Raw genomic sequence first — 21,494 nt, 5'->3', positions numbered from 1 at the left:
ACTGAAACCCCCACTGGGAAGATTAAAATTAAAGGACAACACCAGTGGTTTTTTTTTTTTTAAGTAAAAGAAAACAGCAAGTGTAAAGCCCTTTTATCAATATTGGTGGCCAAGACTGAAATGAGTGTAGAACTGCCAGTATGGAAAGCTGCATTAACTGTCTACAGATTTGTATTTGTGGAGTGTGTTGATGTCTTTATGTTCTACCCACAGGTCTCTTGTAATCATCAGTACCCTGGATGGGCGGATCTCTGCTCTGGATCCTCACAACCAGGGCAGGAAGCAGTGGGACCTAGATGTCGGCTCAGGGTGCCTGGTCTCCTCCAGCCTCAGCAAACCTGAGGTAGACCAACACCTGTGTTTCCTTTGCATTTTTAGTCAGTTAAATGGGGGAAAATAATGAAGACATACCTAATATTGAACAGGCATACATCTAGATTTATCGCCCTTTCTGTCTACCCTGACAAATAAAGATGCTCGTCTGGGTATAAAAACATAAATGATCCAGATAAGTAAACTAGTGGTATAATCAACCTTTCAGTGTTATGCTCTTGATGTGTAACAGACCTGCCTCATCTGATAAACACAGGAGCAACCACAGCCAATTAAACAAGTTAAACAGACATTGTCCAGCTGATTTAACATCTACCAGTAGATGAAAAAGTCAGTTTCCACAGTCTTGACATGTCTCTCGCCCTCTACACAGTAAAACCAATAATTGAACTCAGTGCACTTTGAACAGTCAACCAAGGTTTGCTGTTGTTTACATTCATTTCATGTACATGCATACACATACCAGACATACTGTACACCCCCACATAAATCTGAGAGTAGCTGTATCGCCTGGAGGATTAGCCTCTTTGTTGACTGTAGTGCTTTACACATACAAGCACAGCAAGACCCCCGTCTGTACATGTATACAGAGGCTTAAACCGCCCACACCGACATGCTGAAAGTGAAGTGTAGCCCAGAGCCAGACCAGAGAGCTGCTCTCCGAAATATATACCAGAGACGTGCTCATGGTTCACTTTGATGTGGACTCGCTCTAGATGAGAGTTTAGCCTCAGGGAAAAACCCTCTGAAAACTAACAAGGGTCTGGGTGGCTGCTGAGATCAGTTTAATGTTAGACTGGTGGTGCTGGGAAGAAGTGTACAAGTGTAATCAACTCTCTGGCTCCATCATATAACTACATATCTGCTTTATTAGTGTGCTGTAACAATGAAAATGCAGTTCATGAACTTTTATGTCTTTTGACATGAGAAAAAGGCCTGGCCCATGGTTGTGATGTGTTTTATGTTTCCTACAGAAATAGATGATTGACTGGAATCAGTATGTGGTGGGCAGCACAGATTAAAAAAAAACAACCCACAGTGTCTAATTGACAGCTGAAAAGCAATGAGCGCTCAGCTCAAACAAAAGAGGATTAAAATGTGTATAAAAAAGGCAGAAAATAAGCAGTTTAATTTGATCTTCAATGAGCCAAACATGGCAAGTTTTTTTAGTTTCTCACTACAGCAGAATCTCATTCAAGTATTTAAACTCATTAGTTGGTGAAGTGGTTCTCAAGTATCTGCCATTCAGCCTGAGCCCAGCCAATCACTGGAATCAGCTGCTGTAAAGTGGGTTTGGAATAAAAAAGAAAACAAAAAAACTTCAAACTTGTTCTGCTTGGTGGCACATGGTTGAGAACTGCTGCGTTTGAGATTTATTCAGAATTCATGAACCCTTTTTTTTCTAGGGTCCTCAGAGGTTATAATGTGGAGAACCCCTAAAGGTTCCTCGAAGCACTTAAACAGTAGGGACTGTGTGAGAGTTCTATAGCTTCTGTACCGGCTGCATCAGACTGTAAACTTGACCTTGAATATACGGTTGCACTCCACTATATTAAACTACAAGATACCATAGTTGTTATATGGACCCTGTAGTTTTGGTGATTTTTTTTTTCCTCCCTTGAGTTGAAGAATTACTTAATTCTAAATGTTTTCCCTAGTTCACAGAAAACTATCTTCTCAAATTCAAAGTGCGTTTTCCCAATATTAGTTTGACTTCTTATATTGATGATTTGATGTTGTGTTTGTTTGTTCTGTTTATTTGCTTTTGGAAGAAAATTGTGTCAGGTCACTTTATCTAAAGTAATTTCTCAACCTATTGTAATACTACTCTAGTGAGTATTTAATAAGTTGATACTATAAGGCATACTTAAGAAGGTGATGTAAACAAATCAATGTTTATTTGTTTTTTTCAAGAAAAATTTAATTTTCATTTGAGGCACAAACACAATCTATATAAATCGAAATCCATTTAAATTTTCTGTCTTAGTTTGTTTTGTTCTAAGTAACAGATGCTGTCTCTATAATGTAATTAAGTGAAAGTCTAACATCCAATCTAATCTAAAATACACCAGTACTAGATTATAGTATTAAAGTGTTGCTATTTTAGTGCTTTCCACAGCTGCTTCAGACTCTCTGAGGACACTACACGTTTTCCTTGTGTTTACAGCTGTGTTGAGTGTGTTGACTTCACATAGTGTCAAGAAAATCATAGACAGACACACATGTAACATCTTCCTGTCATCCTCCAATGTGTTCATGTTGTGACAGAGGATGCTGATTGTGTGTGTGTGTGTGTGTGTGTGTGTGTTGGACTCCCTCTCTGTGTGTTTTCACCTGTTGGCTTTCATTTGGCTGACGGAGTGGAACGAGGAGAGATGCCTGTCAGCTCTGAACCCAGTGACTTGCTGTGACGTCATTTGTTATGATCCCTGGAGAGTGTGCATCTGTGTGTGTGTGTGCGCGTCTGTGTGTGTGTGTGTGTGTGTGTGTGTGTGTGTGTCTTGTACGTGTGTTTTATGCTCACGTACTTTATGTAAGTTTAAATCCAGCCATGCCCTCTCTGCCCACAGTAACCTGGGATGCCTGTCTGCTGTGTGTGGGCGTTTTTGTGTGTGTGTGTTTGGAGGGGGGTACTGTCTCCTACCACCACCACTACCCCTACACCGCCTCCCAAGCGCTTAGCAACAGTTTCATTGGTGCTTGTCGGGTCCCTGAGACACCAGTCTGCTCAGTGATTAGAGGCTAGGGGGGTCTGCCGCCATGCCATTGGCTGGCCTCGACTTGCTGGAGAGGAAGCAGCCAGTCACCTGCTGCATCCTGCAGAGTGTATGCGTCTCTATTTTTTTTTTTTTTTTTTTTTTTTTAGTGAAATGAGGGACAGCAGAGCCACAAACAGCATTGTCTGCAGAAAAAGAAGCCATCACTTCAAAAAGCCAGGAGTCGCTTAGGGGTGTTTTGTGGTGGGGGGGGGTTAAGGGGGGTGTGTGTGTGTGTGTGTGTGTGTGTGTGTGTGTGTGTGTGTGTGTGGAGGAATAGATGGAGGGAGTCAGTGCCAACATGGAGTGAGTCATGCTGGGGCGGGCGGGGTTAAAGGGATGAAGAAGATGGTGTTTGGGGGGGGGGGGGGGGGGTGATTAGTGAGGTGAGGTAATGCCTCAAACCAGAGATGATGTCATCACATAATAGACAATACACACATGCTCACTCCACAGTACACACACTTGCATACCTCTGCTGGCATGCAGTGTGAATGAATGAGAGTTTGATTGATCACTACACGATGACTAACCATTGATCGCCTCATAGTGACTAATGTGACGAGCAATAATTCTTCCAGCCGGGAGACGGAAATGAAAAAGGCCAGATGGGCAATTCTTTTTGGCAAAAAGTCGACCTTTGTTTTAGCTGCTCTGATTTCGTTTATATTGTCTTTTTGTTTTGTTTTGTTCTATTCAAACCACCATCTCTGTCTCTCTCTCTCTGCTGCTCTGTCTTCCATCTGTGTCTCTCTCTCACTGTCTGTCGCCTTTAAGTGGAGCAGTAGCCTTGTGGGCCAACAGTGGCACATTAGCAGTGGGTGAGACCTGACTCTGTTTGACAGGATCGCTGGAGCGTTGGCAGCAACACACAAACACTCGCACATACCACCGCAACTGTCCGATCCTTAACTCCCCGCTCCTGTTGAACCCACATTTCTCATGGGTAGAATTCAATGACATGATTGTAAACACAAAATAATCATCGGGTGCCTCAGCTCATTTGGATGGCTCCATAATAAACTGTGTATAAAAAATAACATTTTAAAGCAACAGTGTTAAAGATATAATAATAAAGATGAACTAAGTATGATCCGCATGCAGTGCACATTGCAGTAAAGTGGAAAACAAAATATATTAACCTACAATCTGATGCTCTGGTGCAGTAGAGCAATAATGTTGGATAAGGGGCATCTGCGCAGTCAAAACAAGAGAAGAGGTTAAGACTTGAACGAGTCTGATTTATTGTTCTTAAAATATTAATAGGTCTAGGAAATTCATAGCAGAGACACGGGGAGAAGAAAACATTTGTGCTGAGGAGTCTGTTTTTTTCATCATTTACACTATTTTTTTAAGTGATTGACTCTCTTGAATCATTTATTTTATTATTCTACAGAAGTTAGACATACAAAATCTATGTCCTCCTTTTTGAATATTAAGACCAGGGTAAACAGATAATTAAAAGGTAAACATAAGACAACAGAGTGGGGGTGGGCCGTAGATCATATATTCATACACATTTCATCAAAGGATACCTTTAATTTGCATTTTCATGTAATGTTCTGGAAAGACCTGCTGTGTTTTTATAACAATAGATTCCATTTCTTCAAACAGTTTCTTTCTCAAACCTCATTTCAATCAGCACAACAGATTACATACATTACACAGTTATAGCTAAACCATGAACTCTATAAACTTCCTGGATGAATATGGATTAGTTGAGTATGGAAGAAATATGGATACTCTTAAGATTTAAAGTGGTAAATCTACCCAGCAGACATACAGTACATCAGTGTTTGGTGAGAAAGTAATAAGATGGACTTTAAATTATGTTGTGCAGGTCCGTTGCCAAAAGTCATAAAGATGTGAGACTGCAGGTGGATGGTATTGAATTTTCCCTGATCTGCAACAAGTTTAAAGCAGAGAGATTAGCTTTAGATTTATGTTTATACAGTGTGAATGAAGTAACAAGAGGTCGATGCAAAATATTTAATTGGATTAATGTCTGTCTGAGGTCACCTGGAGAAGAAAATATAAATCAATCCAGAGTTTCTTCATTTATTTTTTTGTTGATCTAAGTCTGCATATGTCCATAGAACAATATTACGGAGACAGGAGACCTCGGATTTTAAAAAGCGGTGTCATATGAGTGAGCTTCCATCAGCTTTAGCTGCAAATAACTTTGTCAGTCTCATCTTGTCTCAGCTGACTTCCATATAGAAAGACTGCTTTATGACTTCAAGAGCTGTCACAATATGTCAATTTCAATCATCCCACGTGCCACTAAACCCTCTACGGACTCATTGAGACTTGGCTGTGCTGAGATATAATGATTCTTAAGGTCTCTTGAAACTTACAACAGAGAAAGAGTTAATAATTCACTAGACGCCTCTACCAGATTATTAAAGAGCAGTGATGGTGATGAAAGTGAGATACAGAAATAAGTAGAGGGACTTTGAATAGTTCTGCCTGCAGGGCACCCCATGGTTTTTTTCTTAAATCTGCAGCGAAGCTTAACATTTTTGTCCTCTGGAAACCTCACAGTTGTGTTAATGTAGTTGGTTTTTGTTTTAAAAAAACCCACCAAAACTGATACTTTCCACCTGCTCAAACTGCAGCATAGGCTGTCAAATAATTGAGCGTTTAGGTATTATTATCTGATGTGATGAAGTTAGATGGCATTGGTATTGTCATCTGGGTTATTTATTTATTTCCAAAAAGAAGGCAGTGAAAAATTTCTACATAAATGCAACACAAAACTCTTGTGTATTGTTTGACAACTTCTGCTTGTTTTCTGTCAGTTTTCCTCACTACTTGCTGATGTAGAGTTTTGTAGGACAACATTGTAGATGAGACAGTGCAGAGCTCAGTGGAGTAGAACCATGTCTGTCTGTGTCTGTGCCCATGGGCAAGTTGAACAGGAAGAGCAGCTGAGAGAGAGGAGGTCCAGGCTAACTGGTGGTGGATCAGAGACGTGGATTAAAGCATCAGGAGCAGGATGACTCATCCACAGAGAAGTTCCCCTCTGCTGTAAACCTCTTTGCATCTCCTCAGCCATGGTGTGATGTGATGGTCAGATTGTTAACCCCTCCTCCTCTCACTTTCTAAATTTATCCTTGTCTTGTCTTCAAGCCACCCCCCACCCCATCCCACCCCACCCCCCCACCCCCCGGCTCAGGATGACATCACCTCTGCTCCTGGCTATGCTCTCTAGTAAATCAGTCTACCATGCATTGCTCCCTCCTTGCATTTTTTAATCCACCACAAAGCTACTAAACTGACCTTTTTACAGTCTGATAGGATTTCCAAAATACGGTGACTGACTGGTCATGAGTTCGACCCCAGCCGCACTCGATGCGTCCATCCTTTTTGGAGGTGTTGGTCAAGAAGATAAGGATTCCCTTATTGGTGAAAAACAGCCATTTTTTGTGTTACTGAACAGTTTGTTGAGTGAGTCACAACATCCAGATAAACAGATTTTTGATGACAGTCCTTGCGTAATGATGACTGAAGTGCTGGAAGAAAACAATTGTCCTTACAACCCCCCTCCCGCCAAGCTAAACCTATGGAGGTTAAATCAGGATTAGGCTCAGGTTTTTGCAATGATGTCATCCACACTGCTTCCCTACAGTGAGCACCTAATAGCATACACACACACATTATACATGGTTACACACTTTTATAAAGATCCAGGTTAATTACTTGGGCTCTTAGTTGTGTAATGGTCCCAGGCCTGTGGATTGAGTCCAAGTGCGCGGGGGCTAACACTGCTGCTGTGTGGGGGTGGAAGTGTGTCGGCCAGTGTTGTCTGTGTGGGCAAGTATTTTCGTGTTTGAACAATTGTCTGTCTGAGCTGAAAAGGACTTTTCAAACTGTAAAAGATGTTCCAGGAGGGTTGGAGTGTGTTGAAAGCGATTGCATCAGATGGAAATAATAAAATTCAGAATCACTTATTAAAAATTTGTCCTGATGACACTGTTGCAGAGTGTTGTATTAATGGTAGAATGTAATTTATGCAGCAATGGCTACAGCACCTTACACACTGTTTTGTGTATCTGGGGCTTGTTCAGACAACTTTAGTAGAGGGGGCCCAGCTGTGGTACAGCATCATCATCCCAATGCTTGACCCACTGGTTTTCAAACACTAATGGACCACAGGCTTCAGGGAAATCAAAAAAAAGCTAATAGAGTAAAAAGGTTAATGTCACATTTAATGTGAAATGACCACATTCATGACCTTTTTGTGTCGGGATATGTGTAGGGCCACAACTAATGATTCACAGTTAATTTGCAGACTATTTTCTTGCCCATTGATAAATTGTTTATTGTATAAAATTGCAGAAAGTAGTGTATTGTCCATCCCAGTCTTCACCTCTTGATTTATCCAGAAGTCCAAAATCCAATGATTCAGTTTGGTATGATAAGAAAAAGAGAAAGGCAAGAAATCATTATATTTGAGGGACAGAAAGATACATTTCTTCATGTTTGAATTAAAAACAATACTTTAATGATACTTTAATGATTACTTGATTGTCAAAATAATAGCTGATTATTTCTCAACTAACTGTTGCAGCTCCAGATCTGTGCCTCTCCAACTAACCTAACATCAGCTTGTGGTAGTTTGACAGTAAAAGAACCAATCTGATCATTCCTGCAGGTGTTTGGCAATAAGATGGTCATCCCCTCATTGGACGGTGCCTTGTTCCAGTGGAACCGGGACAGAGAGAGTATGGAGGCAGTGCCTTTCAGTGTGGAGTCCTTGCTGGAGTCGTCCTACCGTATCGGAGAGGACACCGTCCTGGTTGGGGGCAAATCCCTAACTACCTATGGCCTGGGGGCCTACAGCGGCAAGGTCAGTGTAATCATTTCAGTTCAAATATGATAGTATGCTAATAAATGAAATGAATGGAGTGATATTTTCCCTCTGTTCCACTTAGAGGCTGAATCAAATTAATCATACCAATTAGTTTTGAAAGAAGTCAACAAAACATCAACCTATCCTAATTACACGAACACAGCAGAATAACCCTCTTTGTAATTTCCCCTGTTGTTTTCCTCAGCTTCGGTACATCTGCTCTGCGGTGGGCTGCAGCCACTGGGGGGATAATAACAATGAGGTGGAGTCTGAAGACGTGCTCCTGCTGCAGAGAACCCAGAAGACTGTGCGAGCCATCAGGCCCCGATCAGGGATGGAGAAGTGAGTTTTATTCAATCAGTCAATCTGTCACTGTCAGTCAGTCACGCTGTGTCATCAAGCAGCTACTCTGTCTAGTGTGGTATTTCACAGTCACGCAACTGACTTTCTCTTCAGTGGCTTTCCAATATGTTACATACTAACCTACTCTGAAAAAGAAGTTTTATTATCTATCCATTCTTTTTGTCAGTGTCCTGGTCTCACACTTAGTAGGCAGAGTAAATCTGTAATTGTAAGGACCACGTTAGATAAATATCCATTTGTTTACATTTGGAATCGGCAGATTTAAAATGCAGTGAGTGATAAATAATTCATTCTTTCAACAAAATAACACTCAACAATTACCCTTAGTGTACTTTTTATTAAGTTAACCCCTAACTGTGATAATCAGTTACAAAATTACTATTAAAGCAGTTTTTTCACTTGTTTGTTATCTCTATTGTTACAAGGTGGAACTTCAGTGTTGGAAACTTTGAGCTGAAGCTTCTTCCCGAAGCTCAGTCTGGAATCAACTTCCTGGAGGGGGAAGTGGCAAATGGCGAGGCCTGGAGGGAGAGTGGGCGGGTCATCACAGAGGAACCGAAAGAGAGGGAACAGGCAGAGAACCAGCAAAATCAGAACCAGAAACTGGACCTCGTCATCAAGGTGTCAGTTCCTGATTGGAAGGTCATGGCCTTCAGCACTGAGCCTGACGGGCAGCTGGTCTGGGAGCGTCAGGTGAGATGTTGAGCATGTTTGCAGTGGTTTATTTGAACTCTGGCGCTTCACAACCCTCTTTCTGGAGATCAATAAAATTTACACACTCCTTCTGTGTAACCTGTGTTGTGTAGTTCTGCACACCCATCGCCTCAGCCTGGCTGGTGGGCAGTGGTAAAGTCACACCAATCAGCCTGTTTGACGACACTACCTACAGCAACCAGTCAGAAACTGATGAGGAGGATGATGACGATGATCCGGAGAAGGCCAGAGGAGCTGCAGAGTCTAGCGTGTACTTAGGTAAATTTATGCACAAGCATATAGAAACACCTAAAGTGTGCCAGTGTTCATTCCTAATGTCGAGATGCACAATTTGTCAGTTATCATCCTCCTGTGACCGTTTTCATTACAAACCTACAGTTGTATATGATGTACCGTTAAATCTGATGCACATATAACCCATTTGTCCTTGTTTTTTCAGGGATGTTCCAGGGACAGCTCTACCTCCAGTCCTCAGTGAGAATCACTGAAAAGTTCCCCTCCAAAGCTATTGGATCAGAGAAGAGTATAATTCCACTGCCCACTGTCAAATGGAAGCCTCTAATCCGTAAGTCCACAACTCCTGAGTCATTAGGTGCTGTGTTTAATAACTGAAGGAACTGGTGTAGTGAGGGCATGAACACCCACAATACAATGACCAAAGACTGACCTTATCTCTGTCGTTTTAACCTCAAAGTGAAACTTTGTCCCCAAAAAATATTTGAGGTCATCTGGATTCTGGCTCCCTCTTTATTCCCCTTAATAAATGGCAACTCTGAGACTGTTTCTTTATATTGATCCATCTTTCTACTGAGATCAAAGACCGTATTCATCTTGTTTGTGACACAGATTCCCCGTCTCGGACACCAGCGCTGGTCGGCTCTGATGAATTCGATAAGTGTCTGAATAATGACAAGTTCTCCCATGAACAATACAGTAACGGCGCCCTCTCCATCCTTCAGTATCCTTATGGTATGAACCTGATTCTGGACATAGACTGCAAGAGCTTATATGTACAGCAGAGAAAAGTGAAGTGAAGGGACAAAGAGAACAAAACTCCACTGACTGCTCTCTGTGTTTCCTCCTTGTAGACAATGGCTACTACTTCCCCGACATCAAACGCTACCGGGAGAAACGTGCCAGTGCTGTGAGCCTGATAAAGGGAAACGTGGCGGGGGGTGACAGTCGCAGGAGGAAGGACCCTGTGCTGCTGCTGCCTTGGTGGAAGGAGATCCTCGGCACCATCGTCTTCTGCATCGCCGCCACCACCTACATCGTCCGCAAGTTCTTCCACCCTCCCGCCCCTGTAGCCTATGTGAGGGTAAGACCACAGACAGCCTGTAGCATGAATGCCATACTGACCATGACCATGACCATTGTGGGATAATTCCCCTCAGTATGAACTTTTATTTTATTTTGTAAAAAAAAATAGCTTCATCACATAGAAAGAAATATATAATATAATCAATAAATACTCAAACTTTATTGTCACATTCTTGAGTTTTTCAATTTGACTGTCTTTATAAATGATGAAAAGTTAATTTCTAACTAGTGATAGACACCCTAAATTCTATATTTTTAAAGCAACATAAGTACATTGATTTTATAAGAATTTCTTGTCTGAGAAAAAGTTGAATACATGTTCTGTTCTCTGTATCTTTTTCCTGTTAGAGACCTTGTTCATGTCTCTCTCAGAAAAAATAGCCAACATGCCAAAAAGTTAAACTTGTTTTTTTTTTTTTAAAAAAAAAAAAAGAATTTAGCCACATGTATAATTCCCTCAATGTGTCTTTGCTCCTTCTGTCCCTCCAAGCAACGGAAAGAGTCGGAGACACAGTGCCAGACAGACAGCAAGTTTGACCTTGAGGTTGTCGAATCCAAAGAGCCAGTTGCCATGGAGACCCGTTCCAGCGAATATGTGTCCAGGTACATCACCAACACACTGTGTTGAGCCAGAACATGCTCCATGTAAATAATTTTGTCATGACTCAGGAGAAGTTCCCATAACACTACCACTGTGCCAGGAATTGTTATCCTCACACTTGAAAGTCAAACGCAAGTCTCACTCTTTCAAGGTGTAGCTACAGATTCAGCACTGTTACCATGGTGACCAACAGTCTTCCAGCCTCCCTTCATAGGACAAGGCAGAGATTGGAGATCCGAGCCGTAGTAGTACATGATTGGATAACTCAGCTGTTCCATCAAATGAAAATGACCTTGTCACCCACAGACCCCACCCCACCCAGCAGCATCTGCCACAGGGTCGAAGTGTCACTTTTCATCACTGTCAGCACATTGTCTGAAGTTTTTCTGTTATTTTGGACGTCCGGAATATGATCAGTAGCCATAATTTATGAGCTGCCACTAACCTCCTGTAGTCTGATTGATGGACTTTACATGTTTACATTCATGAGTTAAATAATGTCACTCTTCCCTCCCAAACTCAAGCTAGAATCTGATTAAACTGCAGCTTTTTTTTCCCCCTGGTGTCATCACTTGCACAGTTTCTTCTTTGATCCACCCTAAAATGACAAACGCCCCACCCGTCCCTTTCCTTTAAAGCTGCTGCAATCCATGCAAATTGCTTTTGCTGGAGAACTTTCTTTAAATAAAACTGATGGCTGTTGCAGCAGCTGCTGCAGACATGAGTTAGGATCATTAGGAGGGAGATAGAGATCAGGAAACAAGGCCTGAATCACATGTGCCCACACATTTCCTAATAAGACAGCCTTCAACCCCCAGAGGGGCCCGAGCAGGGATGCTTTGACAGGGTGTAGAAGATAGTGAATGGAGGCAGAGTTTTGTATTGTCTCTCTCAGCCGCACTAAATGGTTTTATTTCTTTACATCTACTTAGAATTATGGAGTGCTCCTTATGATTTGAGATTTATGGAGTCACACAAGATGGAAAAACTGTGATATTCCTGACAGGTGTTGTGTGATAGAGATGCAACTAGTAGAAGAGCTATGGCTGCTAGAAATACTTAGTTATACAACAAATCAAATACTTTTTAAACTTTAAAAAAGGCCATGTTAGTCCTAACATCATCTTGCCACAGAAATCTTTGATTATATGGTATTAATGGTGTTTTCTCTCTCTTCAGTTTAGAACTTTTTTGTTCTAATAAATTGTGTTATTCAGCCTGTAACTTTGAAGTGGAGTTTACCTTGGTGACAGCTGAGAGTTTTTCTGACAGCACCATGTTAATGTGCATCAATGATTCATGTTTAGCTATAACTTGGTTACCTGCCAACTCAGCACCCACAGACTTGATGGGGATTTGAGTGTCTTTGGCAGATAATAAAAAGTTAATTTCAAGCTCAAGATAGACATTTTAAATTCTGTATTTTTAAAGCAAGAGACAAAAAGGTGATTCATCTTTGAATCTTTAACGTATGCACATTTTATAGGAATGTCTTGTCTGAGAAGAAGTTGAACACATGTTCTGTTCTCTGTATCTATTTCCTGTGAGAGACCTTGTTCAGGTGTCTCTCTGTAATAACACAGTGTTGATGTTTTTTTTTTTAAGTCTAATCATTGTCTTTGTTGTTACTCAGCAAATGACTGTGATTTAGAGTTTGCCTTACTGACAGCTAAGACTTTTTCAGATCGCACAATGTTAATGTGAATTTATGATTCATGTTTAGCTTTAGCTTGGTCACCTGCCATCTCAGCACCCACAGCCTTGACAGGGATTTTGCTGGTAATAATTTCTTCACTGATAATCACCTTTTACCACTTAATCCACCTCCATGACTACAGCGGATTATATGATTCCTGGTCTTTGAAATTGTCAGGGACGTAGGTAATAACACACGTCACACACAGCTCCTTTCTACCACTGAGCACAGTGTGATTCTTCTTTGCATAATGACAACCAAAGTGTCTCTCCCCAGGTACCTAACTGACTTTGAGCCAGTGCAGTGCCTCGGCCGCGGAGGCTTCGGTGTTGTGTTTGAAGCCCGCAACAAAGTGGATGACTGCAACTATGCCATCAAAAGAATCCGTCTGCCCAACAGGTAGCGCCTCTCACTGGCCACACCACAGGCTTCCTTGCTGGAGGCTGTTGTCTCTTCCTTGATCTCTGTTTTCTTTAAAGCTGTTTCACTGAGTTATGTAAGCAGCAACTTGCTCATCTAAACACAGAAAACCACACAGAGGCATAACTGACACTTTGGAACAAATAGTAGCCATGCAAATTTATATTTGTACTGACAAGCATGGAAATTGAGTGTTGAGCTGCAGCGGCTCTGCATGTATTTTCATATTAGCCCTGTTGTTGACTGGAGCATCACGCAATACATAACAAAGTAGTCTGTTAATTATTTTCATGCCCAGTGTTCTAGTTGAAGTGCTTGTTAAGCCCTTGGTGTATCAAAGCCAGCTTCATTTTATGTCATTACGGTCTGTCGGTGTAGTGGAACAAATCCTGATATTTTTGTCTTTGTACATGCTTTCGTTCAACAATGAATCAAATGACTAGGAATAAAAAACATAACAAATCTAATAAGAGCAAAGTCTTGTTAGGAATTCATTGGAGCTGTGTGTTCAGACCTTTAACTCAATAAAAATCAGACAACTAGCTGCTGACAAACTGTCAAACTAAGTTTTTTTTTTTTTTTTCATCACTCAGGGAGCTGGCTCGTGAGAAGGTGATGCGAGAGGTGAAGGCCCTGGCCAAGCTGGAGCACCCTGGGATTATCCGCTACTTCAATGCCTGGCAGGAGAGCCCCCCCGAGGGCTGGCAGGAGGAGATGGACAAGAGGTGGCTGAAAGATGCCAGGTGGGCCTTAAACCTGTTATCCCGTGTTGCTCAGCAGGTCAAACATGGCCCTAAATCTGCAAGGAGTATTCCTGCAATGGCATCTGTAGAAAGAAATACAAGCTTCTGCTCGGGAAGAATAATGACATGAAATAATAACATTTCTGACATTTAGTACACAACAGCTGACATCACTCGGCTCATTTCACTCACTCATGAACCCAGATGTTGAAATGTAAAGAAATAAAATGCATATTAACATAAGGCACATTTGCAGCAGTTTATTTGAGGTCTGCTGTGTTTACTCCTTCTCTTGGTGCACAATAAATTCTGCTGCACTATATTTTGTAATTTCCTTTTTGTCAATATTTATAACACATTTCCACAGTTGTCTGGAATTAATTATTTGCAATATTATGGAGTAGTTGAATGTTATTTAATTGTACCAGTGAGCCCGGCAGCAACAACACTGCTTTTTCTCCGGCAGCACCACCGACTGGCCAATGAGCTTCCTCGACCACATGGAGGCGCTGTCAGTCAAGGTGCCAGTGTCCAGCTCCGTCTCTCCTGTCTGTGGGCCTGAGGGAGATGTGCTGGAGACCTCTACTGATGCACGAGCCCTGCTATCCATCAGTTCCGGTGGATCTGTAGGGTTTGGTGTTGATGACGGAGACTTATCCTTCCACCCTCTCCTGGGCCACGACAGCCTGATGTCTGAGAGGGACAGCCAGGCTGACCCCGACGCCTCAGACACCCCCCACTCCTTCGAGCTGTGCCCCCCACGCGGCCCCAGTGACTGCACCTCCTCTTCCTTCGACATAGTGTTCGAGGACTCGGGCTGCGACCGAGACGCAGAGGCAGACACAGACTCGGCTTCTAGTGCAGCCAGTCCCAGCACGCTGACGGAGAAGAACAGCTCGTCTTCCTCGCACACCAGGCGGCAGGAATCTGCCCCGCCATGTTCTTCTTCTTCTCCCCCCCGGCCAACCTCACTTACCTTGGCTCTCCCCACAACTCCTCCAACCCAGCGAGTCCAGCCTTCTCCCAAGGTCAGTCAGTCATTCACTTTCCCACACAGTTATTGTGTGGGGTCTATTGTGGGGTAATTCATGTCCATTTATGTCAACTCTTCCATTTGTACTTGTCATGAAAAGTTCTTCCACGTTCCAAGAATCATTGTAAGAGCTGCAGGTGAGGAGATGAGTGGTGCATGTGCAAGAGCAAAATAATGAAAATAACATCATTAATCTATTCTTTATTCTTTGTGATTAATTACCTTTTTATCAGTGAAGACACTTTACCTAAATATATAATCCTTAGACTTTTTTCCTCTTCCTCTTTTTCTAGTAAAAACTGAAGTGACTTCTTTTGAGTTTCAAATAGAAAGTGTCTTTTCCCATCTCCAGGTGTACCTGTACATCCAGATGCAGCTCTGTCGGAAGGAGAACCTGAAGGACTGGATGGCTCAGCGCTGCCTCCCAGAGCAGAGGGAGCACAACCAGTGTCTGGATATCTTCCTCCAGATCGCAGAGGCTGTCGACTTCCTGCACAGCAAGGGGCTCATGCACAGGGACCTCAAGGTGAACACATACACACACACACACACACACACACACACACACACACACACACACACACACACACACACACACATACATACTTGTACTTCCATCTTTGTGAGGACACTCATTGACATAATGCATTCCGTAGCCCCTTACCCTAACCTTAACCATCACACCTGAGTGCCTAACCCTAACCCTGACCCTAACCTTAACCTAAACCCAATTCTAACCATAACTCTAAAACCAAGTCTTAATCCTCAAAATGTGATTTGAAAGTGTCTCAAAAAGTGAGGACTGACCAAAATGTCCTCACTTTCCCAAAATGTCCTCACAATGTTAGTAAAATACTTTTTTTGGTCCTTACTATGTAGCAAGTACAAGTACACACAGTCTGCTTTAATGTATCTTATTCTGAGACAATGAACGTAAAACAAGAGAAGAACAATCCTGATGCTCCTGTTTTGACTGCATAGCTGCACTTTATAATTGTACTGTAAGTGCTTTATGAAAAAAAACATTGACCTTTTCATCTTAAACCTCATACTGGGGCTGCAGTAGAGACACCCGACTGTTCTACACTACTTGAATCTCTATAGGACTTTATTTTTACCAAAAAAGTTTTTTTTTTTTAAATTTAAGTGAAAAGTTAAATGTGAATGTGAAACACAGAAAAACCCTTGAAGCAAGTGCCTGGTCTCAGATCTGCTTTAAAAACACTTAAAGCAGATAAACTCTGTTGAAAATGTGCCTCTCGCTGCCAAAGCACAAAGCTGCCCGATTTGGGTTTGATCACTATATAATTGATTGAGTGCTTGTGAATGTGAAGTGGAATACTGGTGGACAGTGTCAACAGGTGCATGTATTAGTAATGCTCACAGCCTTCATGTATTTGATGTTTGGCACATTTTACATAACCTGTCACCATCCATCCTCCAGCCCTCCAACATCTTCTTCACCATGGACGACGTGGTGAAGGTGGGAGACTTTGGCCTGGTCACGGCCATGGACCAGGAGGAGGACGATGACGAGCCGAGTGCCCTGACGCCCGCACCGCTCCTGACCCGACACACAGGCCAGGTCGGCACTAAGCTCTACATGAGCCCAGAGCAGGTGAGGAAACTTACAGACTAGAATAAAAATTTCCCACGGAGATTATACTCCATTTATTTGTAGAAGTGTCCAAATTTTCATCCAGACATTAACTGGAAATAATTTTTAAAAAAAAGAGGCTACGATAAAATCTGATTCTTTACAATAATTATTTATGGATAAGTGAGGTTAATTGATGAGACTTTAAGTGTCTAACTCCATCCTTTCCTTTTTGTCTGGGCAGCTTTCTGGAAACTCGTACTCACATAAAGTGGACATTTACTCTCTGGGTCTGATCCTGTTTGAGCTGCTGTATCCCTTCAGGACCCAGATGGAGAGAGTGAGGGTGAGTCAGCAAACACATGGCCACATAATCATGTCTTAATTGTACTTGATTTTCTCTCTTTTATTTAATCCCCGAAAGGGTCGTCACACTTCAGTATATTACCCTGTAACTGGGCTTTTGAAGCTGCCAAGCACATGGTTATTATAGCCCATTTAGACTGGACTTGTCTGTATTTAACTCTTTGCAACAGACATTGATTTTATGTGTAAGGTACAAAAAGGCAAGTGAAGCACTGAATAAACAAAAGTATTAGTGAAGATAAAAGACCATGTAAGCAGAAGCAGGATTATACATGTGAGAATTTATTCATGTTGTAACTGATATTTACCAAACCTGAACTATTAAAAAGGTCAGAGGCTGTTCAAAATGTAATATAATTTCCAAAACTGACAGATCATCCCAATGTAAAGTTGAAATGATATGTTCTTTAGTTTAAATCCCCACTGTTGTTTTCTGTTTAAGATGGAGAGATGAGCCGGTTTCTTCCTGCCTCTTTCTTTTATTCACTTAATTGTTTTGTTTTGTCTGAAAACTGTAACACATTATCGTTATTACCATTTGAATGATGATTATTGCCATTTAAACAGATTTCCTTCACCCTTTTGTGATCAACCAGGAAGTCTTTGTCTCAGTAACAAAGAGCCTGATTACCCGTTAGCGCAGCTCCACTCACAGGTGTTTACATCTGTTTTTTTCCCAGACGCTGACAGAGGTGAGAGCGCTGCGCTTCCCAGAGGTTTTCTCCAAAAACAACGTTCAGGAGGTGAGTGGCCCGCTGCTGCCACCTAGTGGTCGCAAACACAAACTACATCTAAAACCAAGAGAACAGTTTTAGTCTGTGGCTGTGAACAGGCTGGAGGAAATGTGGAACACATGCAGAGCTGGGAGAGTTCACTCTCATACTGTAGTCTGTCACAGATTTAAATGTCCAGTCACCAAGATAATCCACTTGGTGAGTTAAACCTGCTGAGCTAATCCAATTAGATGTATTCAGATTAATTTGCACCCAAATCAACACAATATAAAGTTAAATATGCAAATATCATCATTTTCCACCCTGAAATGTAAACAGCTTCATTATTACCTCAGACAGTATCAACAGGATTTGTTATTATAATTTGTTATTATCCCATTAGCATCAAATTATTCATATTTTCATTTGTATTTTTTATGACCACACCAGACACTGGACCACTGCTGGTGTTGGCTTGGTTACATTACCTAGTTTTCCTGTTTACTTTGTAATGAGATTAACTTAATCCCATCATGTAATCTGTGATTCTCCAACACCGGAAATAACCTCTCCCTGTTATCCCAGTATCCCACTTCACTAGCTGAGTGCTGTTCTAATTTAGGACGTCCTGCAAGGTGTGGGTGTGGGTGTGCCTCTGTGTGTTTATGAACACCATCTGTGCATACTTCATGTATTCTGACTTGTGTGTCAATTAGTTCAGTGTTTATGTTTACAACTAGTACCGGTTCTGCTGTGTTACATGAGCCTTAAGTAAAGAAAATAAGTTTAACTAACTGTTAATCTGACTGCTCTCAAAGACCTCATTGTACTGTATGTTTTCTCTCTGTGTAGCTGAGCATGGTGCGCAGCATGCTGTCACTGAGCCCCAGTGAGCGTCCTGAGGCAGCTGAGATCACAGGGACTCCCCTCTTCCAGGAGCTGGAGCTGCCCTGCCGACTGGCTGTGAGGCAGCGCTCCCGCACCTACAGCGCATCGTCTACGGGCCGCCCCTCACGCCAGACATCGACTAACTGAAGATCCCACGACGCAATACATAACCCCTGTCCCACATTCCCCCTGTTTCCCTGTCATTCCCCTGCTGGTCTGCTACCCAAGAGAAACACCTCAGCCCCCTGCCATCACACACTGCCTCAGACAGAATCACTTTAAACAAGGCAAAGTCCTGCACAGTCACACTCGTTGGAGAAAACACATGCCGTTACATATTCGCACACCATTATGCAGCCCAAATTCCCAAATTTTATCACACTTACAAGTGTGAATATTGAAAATAAAGAATATTTTAAATTGACAGTTGTTCTGTAATGTTCACAACCAGACTTGGCTCAAGTGGTACTTGCAAATAATTCTTAGTGCTTATTTTAAATGGCTCTGTGTACCAGATGGGCAGTGTTTACTGCAGCCACTCAGCTCAGTGAAGACTAAGCTGTTATCACAGAACATTATACTTAATTGATTTTGAAATATTTACTTGTGATTGTCCTAAACAACTGGCATCCTCCTCACTCTAACATGGCAAACATCATCTGGTACTCTGAGCTCATTGACAGACACTCTGAGAGCTATTGTAGATATGATTTGATTCCGATCTGGTCACAACACGCTGCTTGCTCTCAACATTCAGCCAGTGTTCACTCATGCTACACCTCAGGTATGAAAACCAAGAGGACACTCCAAAGGGGCCTTTGATGCTTGATCATCTTATTACTAGTGACTAATACTGATCACTAGTATGAGCACTAACTGGTGTTCTGACACCCAATATGCCTGATTTGGGAGACCAAAAAAAGCACCATCTTTTTTCCTATGTGTTTTTTTTTTTTTTATGAGAGAAGGTGATGTATTGCGTAGAGAAGAGTTTATGAATCCAGATATGATTTGCCTTTAGAAAGGGGTTTGCAGCCCCCTCTGGATGAATGCCGAGCCTCAGGCTCATGTCTTTTTTGCATGTATCTGATAGGAAAGTGAAGGGGTGAGTGTGAGTTTGTTATCTTAAAGCCAGTACTTGGACACAGTTTTTCTGTGTGTAAATTTACACAACGATTCGGAGGTGCTCAATCATTTTCCAACACCTCCTCTTTGCTCTCTGTACAAACCTGTTTATATCTTTTTCTTTGTTAATTCAGAAGATAAATTTGATCAATCCTGTATATATTGTAAGGCGCCATTGCTTGTAAATGGCTTTTTCATGAGACGACTGTAAGATAGTGTGATATACTGAGGGAGAGGGAGCAGAGGAGACGTCCCTGCCATTAACGGATAGCTGAATGTTAGAGTGTGACCTCCAGAGACAGATGATGTTGGTCACCTCCTATAGCTGTTTGAAATTATTCTCAGTGTTTTCACATATCTGGGGTACCAAGTGGAGGGGGGTTGCCCTGCTTTGAGCACCAGAGGAGAACCTGTAGGACCAGAGTGCCATTTGAGAGTCAGTTAAGTGTACTTTCCTGTAATTGATAACTCAACTCACCTCACATTTTTTGCAGTTGTGCTACTGTGCTCCAACCCCATCCAGCTGGTGTTCCTGGTGAAGCACTCAGTACTGAGGTCTGCAGCTCTCACATGATGCAGGATAAATAGCATTTAGTGAAGAAGGTGATACTGTTTTATCCCCTCTAGACTTCCTAGTGGGGACCTGGACCTGATGTTGGTCATATGATCCTCATATGCATTGTTTTATGTACATAAGAAGTGCTGGGAGAGTACATGAGCTGTTTGTAACAACGCACACTCAAACTGCTAATTGTAACGTGCTTTCAATGATTGTACTTTTCTAAGGATCTTCTCTCTTTTTTTATTTTAAATAAGCAAAGTTTTGATTATTCTGCAGGGTTTTTTGATTACTGTAAAGTCTTTGACTGTGTCTGATACAGGAAGTCAAACTGATGTTCGTTCATCCATCCACTCAACCCACTGAAGATGAGTCATTCATGTTGTAATATTGTCAATTCTCTCCCCTGTGTTTGAAACAGACAGAACTCCCACATGAAAAAGAAGGGAACAGGACAGTTTAGGGGAAAATGTGAAAACTCATGCTGCAAATTCAACAGTTGCTTTATGAAGGACAATATATACATTTACTTAAGTCTTTTCTCGACAATGTGACACCTTTTTGTAGAATTAATGTTTGATAATTTAAATGAATTCAATAATGGATTCTGGGTAAATTCTACTCTCCCATGACAGAAGCTAAAAAGGACTTGGAAACTTTCTTTTCCTTTACATTTAGAAATTATTTCCTGAGTCAATTGTGATATTAAGACTTTTTACAACCGGAAAGAAGGAAAGTTTCACAATTTAAATCACCTACTGTAGTAAATAGCTTCTTATTATATACCGTTAAACTGAAAACAGCATTACTGACAATAGTGTATTATCAGAAGTTCTAGACATTTTGTTCTTTTCACTCAAACCAAGAAAATGTCATTATACAATAGGTTTTTCATGCTTTGTTGAATTGTGTTAATCTTCCTTCCACTCCTGCTGTCCGGGTACTTTTTCCTGAGGTCCAAGTGAAAAATCAATCTCTCTTATTAATCTCTGATGCCTCTGTCTGGACATGTAGTTCTGTGTTCTTGTGCACAAACCCATTCTCCTTCCATGGTGAATTGTAAATATGTTTATTTGCTTTATTTATGTTTTGATGCCGTGATCAATCCTTTTTGGGTTGGTGTTATAATGAATGCACTTCATGCGATGGAGCGCGTTGGAATATGATGACTTCTTACAAGTCTAAATTTAATAAACTGTTCTATACCGTTTGTACAGTTTTGTGTCCTTGGTGTGTAGTCTGTGGGTCACTGTTGGGTAGTTCAGTCATTTAACTCTTAATCACCGGATCATCATTAGGCAAACAACAACCAAAGACTTTCAGAAAAACAGGAATGTTTCTCCAATTAAAGTGTTCCTGTGAGTAATTAACATTAGTTTGATGTATATGATATCTGTATATATTCAGTAGTG

General features: G+C 41.5%; 1 protein-coding gene across 1 annotated transcript in view; it reads left to right on the top strand.

The window, feature by feature from the left end:
• The window catches only part of eif2ak3 (eukaryotic translation initiation factor 2-alpha kinase 3), a 32,779-nt gene extending 11,487 nt beyond the window's left edge, over positions 1–21,292 (top strand). Inside the window, exons 2-18 of the mRNA XM_071498261.1 lie at positions 214–343; positions 7,747–7,941; positions 8,150–8,286; positions 8,733–9,000; positions 9,114–9,279; positions 9,461–9,586; positions 9,868–9,990; positions 10,110–10,339; positions 10,832–10,944; positions 12,915–13,037; positions 13,652–13,801; positions 14,268–14,829; positions 15,187–15,360; positions 16,279–16,452; positions 16,676–16,777; positions 17,478–17,540; positions 18,363–21,292. Of these exons, the coding sequence (XP_071354362.1) occupies positions 214–343; positions 7,747–7,941; positions 8,150–8,286; positions 8,733–9,000; positions 9,114–9,279; positions 9,461–9,586; positions 9,868–9,990; positions 10,110–10,339; positions 10,832–10,944; positions 12,915–13,037; positions 13,652–13,801; positions 14,268–14,829; positions 15,187–15,360; positions 16,279–16,452; positions 16,676–16,777; positions 17,478–17,540; positions 18,363–18,545 (3,019 nt within the window). The 3' untranslated portion in view covers positions 18,546–21,292. The remainder of the gene's footprint in view (positions 1–213; positions 344–7,746; positions 7,942–8,149; positions 8,287–8,732; positions 9,001–9,113; positions 9,280–9,460; positions 9,587–9,867; positions 9,991–10,109; positions 10,340–10,831; positions 10,945–12,914; positions 13,038–13,651; positions 13,802–14,267; positions 14,830–15,186; positions 15,361–16,278; positions 16,453–16,675; positions 16,778–17,477; positions 17,541–18,362) is intronic.
• The last annotated feature ends 202 nt before the right edge of the window (positions 21,293–21,494 follow it).

This window comes from Trachinotus anak, unplaced genomic scaffold, assembly GCF_046630095.1.
Source record: "Trachinotus anak isolate AG129_WGS33_773 ecotype Australia unplaced genomic scaffold, CSIRO_AGI_Tana_v1 ptg000015l, whole genome shotgun sequence".
NCBI classification, from domain to species: Eukaryota; Metazoa; Chordata; class Actinopteri; order Carangiformes; family Carangidae; genus Trachinotus; species Trachinotus anak.
The sequence above is the reverse complement of the archived record's forward strand: the minus strand, read 5'-3'. Positions and strand labels throughout refer to the sequence as shown.